At 50.3% G+C, this 14,611-nt stretch overlaps 2 protein-coding genes across 2 annotated transcripts in view; one reads left to right on the top strand and one right to left on the bottom strand.

Moving 5' to 3' along the window:
- Nucleotides 1-6,500: 6,500 nt before the first annotated feature.
- Nucleotides 6,501-8,509, top strand: Pmar_PMAR018310 (Fumarate hydratase class I, aerobic, putative; the record flags this gene model as incomplete). The annotated part of the gene is made up of 3 exons (XM_002766430.1): nucleotides 6,501-6,566; nucleotides 6,671-6,745; nucleotides 6,837-8,509. 3 exons carry the CDS (start codon nucleotides 6,501-6,503, stop codon nucleotides 8,364-8,366), a joined length of 1,671 nt encoding a protein of 556 aa, XP_002766476.1. The 3' UTR covers nucleotides 8,367-8,509.
- Nucleotides 8,510-9,330: 821 nt separating this feature from the next.
- Nucleotides 9,331-14,611, bottom strand: part of Pmar_PMAR018311 (liver stage antigen 3, putative) — a gene marked incomplete at both ends in the record, with an annotated part of 7,624 nt that continues 2,343 nt past the window's right edge. Inside the window, 20 exons of the mRNA XM_002766431.1 lie at nucleotides 9,331-10,125; nucleotides 10,237-10,402; nucleotides 10,471-10,558; nucleotides 10,717-10,780; nucleotides 11,090-11,177; nucleotides 11,224-11,300; nucleotides 11,351-11,540; nucleotides 11,592-11,782; nucleotides 11,834-11,965; nucleotides 12,028-12,146; nucleotides 12,192-12,333; nucleotides 12,379-12,456; nucleotides 12,715-12,828; nucleotides 12,872-13,045; nucleotides 13,345-13,455; nucleotides 13,721-13,816; nucleotides 13,863-14,006; nucleotides 14,069-14,214; nucleotides 14,258-14,352; nucleotides 14,403-14,591. Of these exons, the coding sequence (XP_002766477.1) occupies nucleotides 9,331-10,125; nucleotides 10,237-10,402; nucleotides 10,471-10,558; nucleotides 10,717-10,780; nucleotides 11,090-11,177; nucleotides 11,224-11,300; nucleotides 11,351-11,540; nucleotides 11,592-11,782; nucleotides 11,834-11,965; nucleotides 12,028-12,146; nucleotides 12,192-12,333; nucleotides 12,379-12,456; nucleotides 12,715-12,828; nucleotides 12,872-13,045; nucleotides 13,345-13,455; nucleotides 13,721-13,816; nucleotides 13,863-14,006; nucleotides 14,069-14,214; nucleotides 14,258-14,352; nucleotides 14,403-14,591 (3,199 nt within the window). The remainder of the gene's footprint in view (nucleotides 10,126-10,236; nucleotides 10,403-10,470; nucleotides 10,559-10,716; nucleotides 10,781-11,089; nucleotides 11,178-11,223; nucleotides 11,301-11,350; nucleotides 11,541-11,591; nucleotides 11,783-11,833; nucleotides 11,966-12,027; nucleotides 12,147-12,191; nucleotides 12,334-12,378; nucleotides 12,457-12,714; nucleotides 12,829-12,871; nucleotides 13,046-13,344; nucleotides 13,456-13,720; nucleotides 13,817-13,862; nucleotides 14,007-14,068; nucleotides 14,215-14,257; nucleotides 14,353-14,402; nucleotides 14,592-14,611) is intronic.

Genomic DNA, 14,611 nt, shown 5'->3' on the forward strand with positions numbered 1-14,611 from the left:
TGAACTCGTCGGTGACCGCGCCCAATACTGCTTCCCTGTTCTTCTTGTTCACAGTACCACCAAGCAAAGCCTTGAGATGAAACAACAATGGAGCGTTAGTGACTTGGCTGGTCTCTCACCCAAGTGATGGCATTGATAACGATCTTTCTGTTGTCCCCCAAATTTGTGGTTCGCAAATTCGTACCAGTTCCGCGAATCGAAGAAGTGCGTCTCTCAAACGACGCCGAGGAGGACGAACGTCTGAGGTTCGTGGATAGAATGACATCGTTATGGGATTACTTGGAGCCCCGAGATAGCCAGGTTGATTGCCCTTCCGATGACGTCAGCGTTCTCGAGTTACGCATTGGGGATAATCGTGAAGGGGACGGGACGGTCTGAGAGTTAGATTGAAGTCCGGCTGACGATAGTCCCCAGTCCATTCGAGATTGAGCATTCATCAACCCTCGAAAAGAGTCCTCGCTATACTCACCGCTGAGCTTGGCCTGATACGCATCGGAGAGCCCCGCTGCTCAGCTTCTTGTCGTTTCCGCGCCAGGAGGTTCTCCCGGATTCGCTTCGATGTAGGACTGTCGAAGTTGTTGATCTCTGGGTCCAGCTCGACGAGCACTCCTCCTCTCGTTCGATATCCCACATAATCATCAGCCACTTCCTCCCGACCCGAAGTGTCTTCTTCCGTGACGACCCCCAGTAAGTTCGTAACAGCATCCGGATCACACGGCGCAGCTATAGAACTATCGCTCCCATTCATTTCCTCTGACGTTCTTTGCAATTCCTCGAGAACCAGTCCACGGAGTCTTCGACTCTCTTCCATTCGCAACTTCAGCTCCGTCCTCTCCCGCCACATTTCGGCAGCAATGAAATCTCGTATATCGGAAGCCTGGCGACGTTTCCTGATGACCTCTGTACAGAGTTCGTAGGGACTGTAAGGAGGGAGATCATTATCGACAGTAACCCTCGCCAACATGCGATGAGCTTACTTGATGTCACTTGAGGCTCGGTCAGCTGATGCTTCTCGAGTTGAAATCTCCGGTAGCTCTACTCCGCGGAGAGCAGGGGAGTTGCCCCGCGGGTCAAAGGAATCTGAGGAGATCTGACCACTGCCGGGACCAATGGAGTTCACCCCTTATATGCCAGCCAGTGACTGACTGAGCTATGGTGCCATATCCATCGTCTACTGCTTCCTTCCCGCCTTCTCGCGATACTTCCTGCTGCCTCGCATCCCCGTTTTGATATGCTTCATCCATCACAGATTCGCCAAGATCTCTCGACCCTTCCGAATATCCATTGTTATGACCAGCGGTACCCCATCGATTAACAGACGTCTCAACAGGCCCAGATCCATCCTTGCTATCATCCCAAGTAGGGGTCCGATCCCCCTCCCCCTGAGCGTCCCGTGCTGTGCGACTCGAGTTTGAGACACCATCACTATACTGTTCCTCCTCTTCATCCGCCCCGGGTTCGTGATAACTGTATTTCGAGAGATGCTCGCTTTCCGTCCCGTTTCTGTTTCTGATATATTCCGCATCAACAGTCTCATACAGCTCGACAGAGACTTCACTCTCTCGCTCTTCTTCTCCCTCGGATCGTGGGTACTGTAACAGCTGCCCGTACTCATCGTGCTCGACCGGGGAGTACGCGCGCCGATAGCTGAGCCGATCATACAACTCATCAGCATCAGTAACCTGGCTATTGAGATATCTCCCGAAAGACGTGGCCCCTTCGACCCCACTCGTTCTACCGACACCGTGGTTGTGTCGAACGTATCCACTATCAGATCTTTCCTCCGTGTAAGTATCGTAAGTGCCTCGGACACCGCGAAACTGCAAGTTCGATCTCTGGTCAAAAATAGAGGAATCTCCCTCACGAAGTAATGAGGTGCCATTACTGCTCCTATGATAGCTCTCTGCTCGGGCCTTGGTGAAATCCTGCCCCCCTGATGGCCACTCGGGCTCTGTAGGTCGCTGCTCGTCGTAACCGCCCCGATTGAGCTGGTACTTCACCTCATACTCAGACTCCTCTTCCTCACCGCTACCGTTCCAGGCGGTCACGTCGCTATCGGAGCCCCCGGCGGAAGAGACACCATTTTCATGGCTATGTAGACCGTCCTCCTTCCCATAGCTCTCACTGTCATCCTCTTCTTCTCCCGTTATGACTTCATCGTAGTACATAGGTCGGGATGCAGATCTCTCTCGTTCTCTGGCATAGTAGTAAGTGCTCGAGCCCTCACTATCATCGCCACAGTCGTCGTACTCCTTCGCCGTTCCGTCATAGGATTGTGAGCCACTCCCGTGCGGATTCGAATAACCACAACGGAGGCATTGGTCATTCCTAAGAAAGCTTATGGGTGTCTCTCGCACCTGCTCTGTCGGCCGCTGCTCGAGTGGTCGGCAACTACGATGCTCAATAGTAATGGTTTCGATTAAGTTCTCAGTGCTAGGGTGCCGTTCAAAACTATACCAACTTTCCCCCAACCTCCTCCGCTGAAATGCCCCCTCAGCTTCCTCTGATGACAGCTCCTCAGATTGACGAGCGTCGTCATGACCATCGGCCTCTCCGATGGGCTCAATACTGTTTCCATTGCGATGAGACAGTGAATCACCAGATCCTGAATCGATACGGGTGGCCTCCGAGAGGGGAGTAGCATAGGTATCTTCTGCTTCCACTGGCAGACTTGATGACCGCGGAGGCGACCTTCTATCGACGGACCACTGGCCACTAGCAAATTCATCAGCACTAGGTACTACAACGAGCATTCAGGATTAACAAGGAATTCAGTGATAGCGATTACCGGAGGAAAGTATACTGGTTGACACGTGCGGCTCCGACCGGGCCCATCCGTCACTCAACCTGATACGGATGATATTGAGTTAAGCTGGTTTATCACGTCTCTGTGCAAGAGTAAGGCCAACTCTTATATGGCCCCTTACCTGCTCCCTCGCCCCGAATCGCTCATCCTTGCTGGAGACTGATGCGATACAGAAGTTCCTAAAACACCCAAGAGAGCTTTCATTCGATGGAGGATAGAGATGCCTACTTGATCCGTTATCAGAGTAACGATTGCTTGCGATCTCATCCAAAGCCCGCCTCTGCTGTCTTATCTGTCTCAACCGCTCCGAAAGGGATTTCATACGATCAGTATTAGTGGATGCCATTCTTCATTCGAATTTCTGCGACTCTAAAGCCTCGGCAGACACGGTATTGATATCAACTGAATGCTGAGAGCATCTTTCTTGATTATGTCAACGTATTGAAGAACACTTCGAGTCAGCCCCCTAAGAGCCATCCTAGGCAGATCTTTTCGTGCCACGGTTCAACACTGAGGGCGCCCACAACCTCCTAGACTATTACTAATTAACAGAACAAGATCATTAGAATAAATTGATCATGAATATATCACAGTGACAATGAACAGCAAAGCATGGCATGTCATAAGACGACTGATTACTGTCTGACACCCACAGGGACCACGTCCCATGGTTTCGCCCCTCTGTGGACTGCCGAGCAAATGTCTCGAGCAGCCGAAGAATTGCACGGTATACTATTCGAGCCTCGAGGTGTGAGCATTGGCTGAGGTACCTGATGGACTCGATGGTTATCAAGTAGACGTCAGAGATGCGCCAACCGGAAAACGACTCCCCCGTGAGATCGGGGGAGGGCCTCGAGGAGCACAAGGAGCTAGTAAAGGTTGCTGCAGACCAATGGACGCCCTCACACTCGAGATACCTGTGCTATAGCGTAGACCACGTCCTACCAAATGGAAAGAATCAGGGCGAGTCAGCATAGTCGCGACAGGACTCACCATCGAGTCGAGGGGTACCGGTTATGAGACACGGCGGTGAGTGGGCTGGAATGACGGGGCTATTGTTGAACAATGCCGAGTGCTCTGACATCACCCGACGCATCGTGCACCGTAGATTCATTGCGGATCGTTCAATGTTCCTAGCTGAACATTCATGTATAGCGGAAAGTTGCAGCTTACTGGATGTCCTCCTCCATGCCTCGCAGCCTCTCTCGGGCAGTGTCAGCTGCTGTGACCACGCTGGTGGCGGAGTTGAACTTTGTGAAAGGGGTAGCGCGCGGCTGGACAATTGGCGTGTGATTCACAATGTACGGATATCCTTGACCTGAAATGAACCGGGTGGTACGAACGGAGATCATCCAGAGTCTGCACGAGGAGAGGGCCTTAGGCCCCAGGGGTGAGAGAAGTAGCAGAGTCGCAGGAAGAGAGAGTTGGAGACGGAGCAACAGTACCCGTGTGTTCGACAGGGAATGATGATGCCTTCACAGTGTGACTAGAACCATCCCGCAACAAAAAGGTCTTGGATGATTCAGAGGTGTCCGCCCCAACGGACTGAGAGATAACACTGTCAGACAACTTCGCTACCACATCGGATAACCAAAGCAAATCCGCGAGCGTCTTACTTCAGTTACGCAACCGGAATCGGGAAGAGACTCGTCCGAGAGGTTGCTTTCGGGAGAAGACTCCTGGTCTGACTGCTCCTGAGTAGCCAGCAGCCGCGAAAGTAGTGCTCCACTATGCCCTCGTGTCTGAACGTACGATGGAAATGTCTAAGCTTCCCGCAACGATGAGCTGACCCACCACTGTCGGGCTGCTTTGCGAGATAGAACCGACCTCCTTCTCAGTGTCAACAGTAGGACAACGATCGATGAGCCTGTTCAACGATGAATAATGAGACCAGTGAGACGAGTATTCGGTACTTAGTCTCGACTTCCAGTAATTCGGCTTTTATTTCATCGATCCACGTCTCCATTTTCGACACCAGCTCTGGAGTTTCCAACAAGCTCGTACTACCTTGTCTGTCCGTAAGGGTCCCTCTAGCCCGTCTCTCGACTGCTGAGGCTGATATGCGATGTTCGCGCGTCCTACTGACGCCTGGAACTGAAGCAGATGCGAAGGTTTCCTATGAATCTATCACCTCGTGCCAGTGTCTCGGTCTCTAGCCTATCCTGAACAGGTACTTTAACAGGCACCATCCCTAGACCCACAGACTGAGTAACATTGAGGAGAGTGTAGTAGGCTCACTGTTCCTTCTATCCCGCGCTAGTCTAGCCCGATTCACGGCAGTCTCGAAACCCTTCTTCATGCGAGGGCTGAATTCGGAGAGGCCTTGCGACCCTAGTGATCCAGTCGAACTTCGCCTGTAATTAACGTAACACCACATGTCAGCGCGCCTTACGATACCTCTTTCCACTAGAGAAGAACTTCGGGTTCGGTGGAGCGAACATTGAATACAACAGGTAACCATCCTGCAATGAGCCATAGAGGTCATCAGCGTCAATCTCCCTCCCGTCTATGAATCGAGTGCGACATACTCGCGTGTATTCAATGAAACTCAGTCTCAAGGCAACATATCTGCCCCGGGAAGATTCTGCTTCGCTAACAGCGAATTTGACAACCCCAATTCGTCAAAATTGAAGTTATTTGGGAAGTTAGTTACCCACGTATCTAGCGAGTCGAATCCATCGAGAGTTTAATGGTATGGCATATCTGCCCCTCGGGCGGATTCGGTTCCACTAACAGCAAAGCTGATGACCACAACTCGTCAGAAGTGAAGTTCCTTGGGAAGCTAGTTACCCACGTATCTAAGGAGTCGATTGCCTCGAGAGTTTCATAGCATGGCATATCTGCCCCTCGAGCAGATTCGGTTTCACTAACAGCGAAGCTGATGACCATAATTCGTCAGCATTAAACTCCAAGGAAAAGTTAGTTACCCGCGTATCTAAGGAGTCGATTGCTTGGAGAATTTCATGGTGTGGCATATCTGCCCCTTGAGCAGATTTGGCTTCACTAACAGCAACGTTGGTGCCGATAGTTCGTCAGAATTCAAGTTACTTGAGAAGTTTGTTACTCGCGTATCTAAGGACTCGATTGCATCAAGAGCTCCATGGTATGGCATATCCGCCCCCCCCCGCCCCCCTCGAGCAGATTTGGCTTCACAAACAGCAAAATCAGTGCCCATAGTTCGTCAAAATTTCAAGTTACTTGGGAAGTTAGTTACCCATACATTTACCGAGGTAAATGGAGTAAAGAGTTCCATGCGGTGGCATATCTGCCCCAGCGAAGAACTTGATTGTTATGAGCAATATATGCCTTTAAAAGGTGTAGCTGTAAAAAATACTCTCAAAGAATTATCAGCTCGCCCCTTCCAGCCAAACGAGTTCACGATAAACACGTCGAATATTAGGCGGAAGGGGTCGCTCGGCCCTGGAAAGAAGAGTAGTTGATCGGTTTTTCAGTACCCTACCGTAATCCATTATGCTCTCGGCACGGGACCCTCCACGCACGAGTCCAATGATATTGAGGAAGCGCGAGACTGCAAGATTTAGCGAAGCTATATGAGTCGCAGCTTGTTTTTCTGGGTGCAGTAGTGGCATGTGTGATCTGGGAAGGAATGGGGTAGATGAACGAGTATCATTTCGCAATTGGAAGAAGGGCAGTCGGGTAGCTTGTCACAACAGTTATCTCGTTCCTATTCTCTATGAGTCCCGAGTCGAAGTTTTTCGACAAGTACGCCCCCCTCTTCCAGACACACGCCAACGGCGAGGTAGAGTTTCGTTTTTTTCGAGCACATCTTTTGTGAAATATCGTATTTAGTGATGGAATGGTCTTCTCTGATATGTGGTTATGTGACTGTTGTTGCTATGTCAGGAGCCTGAGTATGAACTCCTTTCGAAGGAGGGTGTCTCCGTGGTTAAGGGACCTGATGGACTCGACTTCCTCAAGGTACGGAAATCTTCGAATGTTTCATTGAGCTGGATTGGCGGTATACCTTTGATACTTGGAGTTAGTTTATCTTTATCATTCCACTTTTCAGGTTGACCCTGAGGCTATTGCCAAGCTCACCCAGACCTGTATCAAGGATGTTGAGCATTACTTCAGAAGCGCCCACCTCGCGCAGGTCCAGAAGATCCTCAAGGACCCCGAGGCTTCTGCCAACGATCGCTTCGTTGCTCTCGAGTTGCTGAAGAATGCCTGCATCTCTGCTGGTCTCGTCCTCCCCTCCTGCCAGGATACTGGTACCGCCTGCGTATACGGTTACCGGGGTGAGCGTGTTCTAACCGGTGGTGTTGATGAGGAGGCCATCACCAAGGGTGTCTATAATGCTTACACCCAAGACAACCTCCGTTACTCCCAGGTCGCCCCCTTAAGCATGTTCGAGGAGAAGAACACTGGTTGCAACTTGCCCGCTCAGATCGAACTCTACGCCGGTCATCCTGGTGATGAGCTCGCCTATAAATTCCATGTCATTGCTAAGGGTGGTGGATCTGCCAACAAGTTCCAACTCTTCCAGAAGACCAAGGCCTTCCTTAAGGAGAAGGAGTTTGAGAGTTTCCTCATGAAGGAGATTGCTCACTTCGGTACCTCTGCTTGCCCTCCTTATCATATCGCTGTTGTCATTGGCGGTCAGTCTGCCGACCAGACCATGAAAACTGTGAAGTTGGCATCCACTAAGTACTACGATGGTCTTCCTACCAGCGGGGATTCCACCGGCCGTGCCTTCCGTGACCTCTACTGGGAGGAGAGGCTTCTCAAGAACTGTCAGGAGCTTGGTATCGGTGCTCAATTCGGCGGTAAGTATTTCGCCCACGATGTTCGTGTTGTCCGTCTCCCTCGTCACGGTGCTTCTTGCCCTGTTGGCCTCGGTGTCAGCTGCTCGGCTGATCGTCAGTGCCTCGCTAAGATCACCCCTGAAGGTGTCTTTATCGAGAAGCTCGAGAAGAACCCCGCCAAGTACATGCCTGATTTCGTTGGTGAAGGGGATGAGGCCGTGAAGATCGATTTGAACTTGCCCCAGAAGGAGGCTCTTGCTACCTTGAGCAAGTACCCTGTCAAGACTCGCGTGGCCCTCACTGGTACCATCATCGTTGCTCGTGATATCGCTCATGCCAAAATGATGGAGATGCTCGAGAGCGGTAAAGGTCTTCCCGACTACATCAAGAAGTATCCCGTGTACTACGCCGGCCCCGCCAAGAAGCCCGATGGAAAGCCTTCCGGTTCCTTCGGACCCACTACTTCCAACCGTATGGACCCCTATGTTGAGCCTTTCCAAGCCAACGGTGGCTCCATGATCATGATCGGTAAGGGTAACCGTAGCGATATGGTGACTGAGGCATGCAAGAAGAACGGTGGTTTCTATCTCGGCTCCATCGGTGGTGTCGCTGCCATCCTCGCCGATAAGAGCATCAAGAAGGTCGAGTGCCTCGATATGGAGGACCTCGGTATGGAGGCTGTGTGGAAGATCGATGTCGTCGACTTCCCTGCTTTCATCATTGTTGATGATAAGGGCAACGACTTCTTCAAGATGGGCAACGCTAGCGAACAGAAGATGGCTTTCTCCCACTAGGTCGTTTGCATGCAGTTAAGCGCGTCAGTTTGACTATTAGCGAATAGATGGTATTTCCCTGACAGATTTCGCGCGTGCTCTTCATTGCGAAGATCGATGTGATCTATTTAGCCGTCCATCATTCATAATTGTCGGTAAGGCACTTTCCTGTTCATAACATTGATACTGAAAAGTATCGCGTTTCGATGGTTCATGTCGGGTTGTTCATCAAGTGGGAGGTGGTTGATCTTCGGAGTGCTTGGGTCGTGTGCTGATCCTGAATCGAGTCGTGAGCCAGAGTATTTGCTGAGTTGAAAAATCTAGGGATGAGTATTTACCCCCAATGATTCACGGTTTGAATGAGACATTCTTCACGAGATGAAGGCTGATTGAATTCAGGGATCATGGAATTTGTTCGTGATTCCGTTATCCGGCTCTGCCTCAATTACTCTTACGAAAAAATCTCAATGCTTGCTCATGAACAGGTTATTGGAATTAGTACTCTCGATCAAGGTGCGCTTTGAATAGAAAGTTCTCTCTTAACATGAAGTTCATACTATGTCTCCGTGAGGAAGGGCTCGCTTAGTGCTCATCTACTGCTAAGGAAGTGGGATGATAATGATCATCAGTCTGATTAGTCCGATCCTGTAGAGGGCCTATTTGGAGCGATTCACACTGTATTCGACAGTTGAACTTCAACTTCTATGAATTTTACCGATGTCGGGCAGCAGGATAATATCGATTCAGAGGATTCTGGAACGCGTGGCTGGTAGCTACTGGCTACTCAAGTGATCCCAGGCACCTAATTGGAACTACTGGATCTCGGATATCATCACATCGTGTCGGAATCCTACTCCTAGTGCCAACAGCTACGAGACTCACCTCTCATGGACCAACAACGCGACAAAACTCTCAAAGGAATGGAAAGTAGAAACAACAGCGGACACCGAGTCTATCATTCTATCTCAGAATGGGGAACTCTCCTCTAAGGAGACCACTGCTCAGCATCCGTCCAATCCTTCCCGACATAAGCCTTCACCCAGGTGGGCTTCGACGTTTCCATGTCCTTGCGATCAACGAGGAGGGCATTGAGGGACTTGTCAATCTCGTCACCCATATGTTCCTGAATCCTCTGGCCAATCACAACCAACTTGTTAACTTTGCTGGCCATCTCGGACGGACAATCCGTTTCGACCAATTGAAAGGACTTCTCAACACCCTGCAGTAGATACCTCTTTCCATCGCCAGCAATCAGCATGCCCTTGACCCGAAACACCCTGTTGTTCTCGACAAAATCTTGCAGCCATGCACGGAACTTTTCAATATCTATCGCTACTCCTTTTGAGGCTGGATATGGTCCGCTCAGAGCACAGCTACAAACACCATCACGCCAGGGCTTATGCTGAGGCACATCATTGAGATCGCCGGGACTCGTATAAGTATCGCCTTGAGATCGCAGGACTTCTTCCATAGAGATGTCAGAGTGGACCGTGTGTACTAACCGGCACACTGGATTGATAGACCGGATCGTATCCTCTATCTGTGCGGCAGTCTGGTCGTCAACCAAATCACATTTGTTAATGATCACAAGGTCCGCGAACACCAGTTGTTGGACGAGCTCGGAGCTCCGAGGGTCTGTCACTCGCTTGTACTGTTCGATGAAGTTAGATGCATCGACAAGCGTAACGACTTTACGGAGAACAATGCCCTCAGGAGGCTGTGCCACGAGGCCTTGAACAACTGGTCCGGGAGTAGCCAAACCGGTCGTTTCCAGAATAATCTGAACAAACAGCAGTGACCGAAGCGATCAAGTAGGGGAACGATCTCAGTATTCACAATGCTCTCACATACGTGAACTAACCGCGACGAGAGAAGCTAATGATTTCCTTACTCCGTTGACAGGATCATCACTAGGAGCTGCTAGAGCCTTCTTCCCTAGACCTTCTAGCTTCGCCATCAAGTCGTTCCTCAGATTACAGCAGAGGCAACCACCGCCGAGCTCGTACACAGTAGAACAGTCCCCACTGCTGCCACTCGCATAATTGTCCGGTAGTTCACTGAAAAGAGCAAAGCTCGTTCGGCTCAGTCCTCTCACATGTACCGGGGGAGACCCACTGTACGTTACCTCACACTGATGCCACCGATCTCATTATTCAACACGAAGAATCGACCCTTGCTTTCTCGGAGCATCCGAGACACTAACGTGGTCTTGCCTGAGCCGAGAAACCCCGTAAGGATCCACAACGGCGTCGTCGATTGGGCGCTTTTATCAGTCATAGATGGTTTAACAAATTCTGCCACAAAACTATACATCGAAGCGGTAACGCATGCGTACAAAAACCACTCAGCGAACCTCACATATTCCTCCCACTCGCAACACAAAGCCATGTAGGTATAACGCCAGGATTGCATTCACAATCACAGATCATGCTCAGCTAACACGATCCCTCAATAGTGAGTTCATGAGCAGCGTTCTTTGCTCCGATAACCACTTATTGAACGTTTTGGAGGTCTCTTGGAAATGCTTCATCATTTCTTTGTCCGCCTTGACTATTCGACTGTGCAAAATGTCCGCCTGAAAAAGCTGTTAGTGAAGCGTGTAGAGGACAACGACGACCCAATGGGGGACAGTTCTTGTGTCGCATGATAGACACTCCGACACATATTTCGTGACGACTTTCACTTCGATAGCATTCTATATAGGTGCACAACGTCTGCTGAGCGAAACCTCTGAGAAAACTTACCCTATTTGGACCCTGTTCTTGTATCCGTTTTTCATCCTTCTCGCGAGCATCAAGGACACCCTTAATATCATCTCGTTCAGCCCTCATCCTACAAAAGAGGGAGACTCGATGATTCAACTTCCACCCAGTCTAACCGTTTCATTGTTTCACCAACTTCATCCACCATAGTATCGTTGGTCGTACTCAGTTCGGCCTTGTACGCTGCTGTCATCTGAACAAATACGGCTTTGATCCTCAACTGGAGAGGCGCCGCCAGCCTACGTTGCTTCCCACTCGAGCAATCTCCTGCTCGATGGCAGAGAGCTCCTCCGAGATCTCCTCTTGTTGCCGAGGATCTCTAGCCATACGAGCTACCTCCTGTATTCTCTCCTTAGCAAACTTAACAGCGTCGTCAACATTCATGCTGTTATTGATGTTCGAGGATGCGGACCGAACTCGACTTTCAAACGTACTGCCGAAGACACCAAACTGCATCAGAGATCGCCCCCCTCCCCCGACTTACCCCAACGACGAAGCTATCTGCCTCTCCAACTCGCGAGTCTGGGCCTCCTCACGAGCCATACTCAATTGATATCCGACTATTTGTCTCCGCTGGTCCTCGAGCTCATGGCCCCTCTTGGTGAGCACGTCCACAGCATAGGTCTGAGCGTCTGCCAGACGCTTACCCAACTCACCCGCTTCCTCCTCAATGGACTGAATAGCAACGATAATTCTCATATACTTACTCATCCAACCACGGCCTACTGCATTAGCAATCTCATGATGGATTCGTCGATGGTCCTCTTCCAGACTCCTCCTCGTCTCCTCCTTCATTGCTCCAATATCGAGCTCCAACTTCGATGCTTCTTCAGTAGCGTTGGCCACTCGCGACCTCATCTGCAACAGTCCATATCGATTTCCCCAGCCGCTCAGCCAGGTGCGGTACGATCTCCCCTTACTTCCTTCGACATTCGAGCTGCCTCCTCATCTTCACCACTACTCAGCAGCTCCATATTGTTCTTTAACATTCTCAACGTGTTCTGCATCCGCTCCAACGTCTCTCCCAGCTGTGCAGACCCTGCAGCTCGAATCGAGGGCCAGCACTATACACCCATAGACCCACCAGCGTGATCCTTGGCATCGATCGTGTCCAGCCCCTGGAGCTCCTTTTCCTCCGCCCCAAGGACCCCAACTTTCAGCCCTCTGATTTTCCCAACCTCCGACTCCTTCCTATGCTGCATTTCAGCTCTCGTCGAGGACTCCATCTGAAAGGAGTTCACCAAGTCTATGCTGCCGCTTTCGAGCCTCACCGTTTGGAGGGCCTTCTCGAGAGACACTAATAGTCCTCCGGCGAACTCCTTCAACTCTCCCACCTGTGGGCCCTTAACCTGACAAGACTTCCTTGTACACCATGCGTGAATCTGTCAACATGCATTTCGAGAGCGTGAAACTCAACGATTATTCCACTTCTTCTTGCACAGCACCCCTTCGACAAGGCGAGTAACAGCCAGCATAGAGGTATAGCTGCAGGCTCAGTCACTGCTGCCTGAGCCCTGGTATGAACGGATGGACAGTGTGATTATGATTATTCCACTAAGAACAGCGCTATTTCTCAGAGAAGGATTTCCTCGGACCACCCGTAATACCTGTTGGATCTCTCCCTCTATAGTCTGCTGAAAGCTCAGTAAGTTCTTTTCTTGCTCCATCTCGCTACTGCCCAACATATTAGCTACTTCCATCGGGGCGCTCTCTTTAAAGGTCTAACAATCATGATTCCTCTACTAACGAGCAGTCCCTGCTTACTCCAGCGACGAGGAGCTTCAATCGGTTCATATCCTCAGCGGCCTCCGGCATCTTCAGGAGCTTTCCGAGGGAGTCCACCGTTTTCCTTGTTGTCTCCTCCGCATCCTCCATCTCGCTCGTTGCTGCTGTAAGCCGATTCACTTCCCGTCCATTCGCTTGCTCGTCCGATCGAACCTGCACAAAGGAGTTTCACCCGTGATACGACTAAAAACAATAGTGACAAACATACTCCATATTTCACTTGATGAAAACAATTGTGTCATCGGTTGTGAAAGTCCAATGTAGATGAGGTCAGAAATCAAAAAGTGTCATTCATGTTCAAATCTCATAATAACGGTGTACGATGTGATTTGATGCTTATGAGCAAAAACTTGACTCTCACGAAAAACGGCTGCAACTCCAATGGAAGTGACATACTCCCATTCACTCACCCATTCATCCAGCCCCCTCGTTGAGTTCAGTAGCATCCTTACCATGTTGCCTTCAATACCAACAACCAACGCCCGAGGGTCCAAACCGAGATCAGCCGAAACCGCCTTTGCCAAGCTACGGTCTATCCTCCTTTTAACGACGGCCCATCGTGCCTGCATCATCATAGTAGCAACCAGTGTGGGGAAATGTGCACATGACCAACTAAATGTCATAAATACAATGAAGAAAAATCTCAGGAAATTTTGGGATTTTTTTTGCTTTCTGAACACTTCTACCGCGAGTCGTACGAAGATTTCTACTATTAGTGAGGAGACTCCTCAATTCAGCTGAGGGGCGCGAATTTATATTCCTATACTGCTATCAACAGATGTAGGGCAATGCTGACAGGAGAAGGTTCTCCCCCTAGTGTTGACTTACCGTTAGATTGGCTGATTCTTGTGCCAACAGTTGGCGTCTCGACTTCAATTCTTCAGCCGCTTGCGCGAATTCACCAGCGATCATCCCAAGAATGCCCTGAGCAGCTCAGGTCCACCGTAACGACGCTTTCAGTTGAACTCACTATTGCATGACCGGAGACACTTTTGAGTGACTCAGTAGACCTGGCCACCTCTCCTTCGACGATGTGGTCACTCTCAGATTTAATTTTCGAGATGTCATCGCTGAGATTCGAACCTGCGCCCTCCGCCGCACCCTTCATCGCTATCTGAAACGAGGTGCAACTATCAGCGAGAGAGGAAGCAACATGCAATTTCCTGCAGTGATTACCTTCACTTTTCCAATTGTCGCATCAAAGCTATCGCGCAACGCATCGAGCGCCTTGCCCGCTGCTCCACTAGAGTTACCAATCTCCTCTCTCATCTTGCGCTTGTTACTCTCCATCTCAAGTAGCTTACCCCGAGCCGCCTTCACCCCTGCCAACGGTATATTCGCCAACACGAATGCATCTACTCCTACTTTTCATAACCGTTGCCAGCTTATCGCCATCAGTCGAGATAGCTCGATGAGCTTCTTCATCGCTCCTATGGTACTGGCCTTCAAGGGACGACATTCTGAAAAAAAACTCTTCCATGGCTCTACCACGATATACGATGGTCCTCACAGCGATGTCATGTTATTCGCAATCTCTGCAAGCTCAGCAGCCAGCTCTCGTTGAGCAGCATCATCAAACTCCGCGACTTTGGCCATCATTGTGGCTTCGTTGGCGTTGACCAAAGCAGCAGACCGGCGAGCCTCCTCTCTGAATCTAGTCTCATCCTCTCCAACAGTCTGAACGAAAATCAGAGATGCCCTGAGATTACATACCGAGAA

The sequence above is a fragment of the Perkinsus marinus genome, assembly GCF_000006405.1.
Source record: "Perkinsus marinus ATCC 50983 genomic scaffold scf_1104296972926, whole genome shotgun sequence".
NCBI lineage: Eukaryota > Perkinsozoa > Perkinsida > Perkinsidae > Perkinsus > Perkinsus marinus.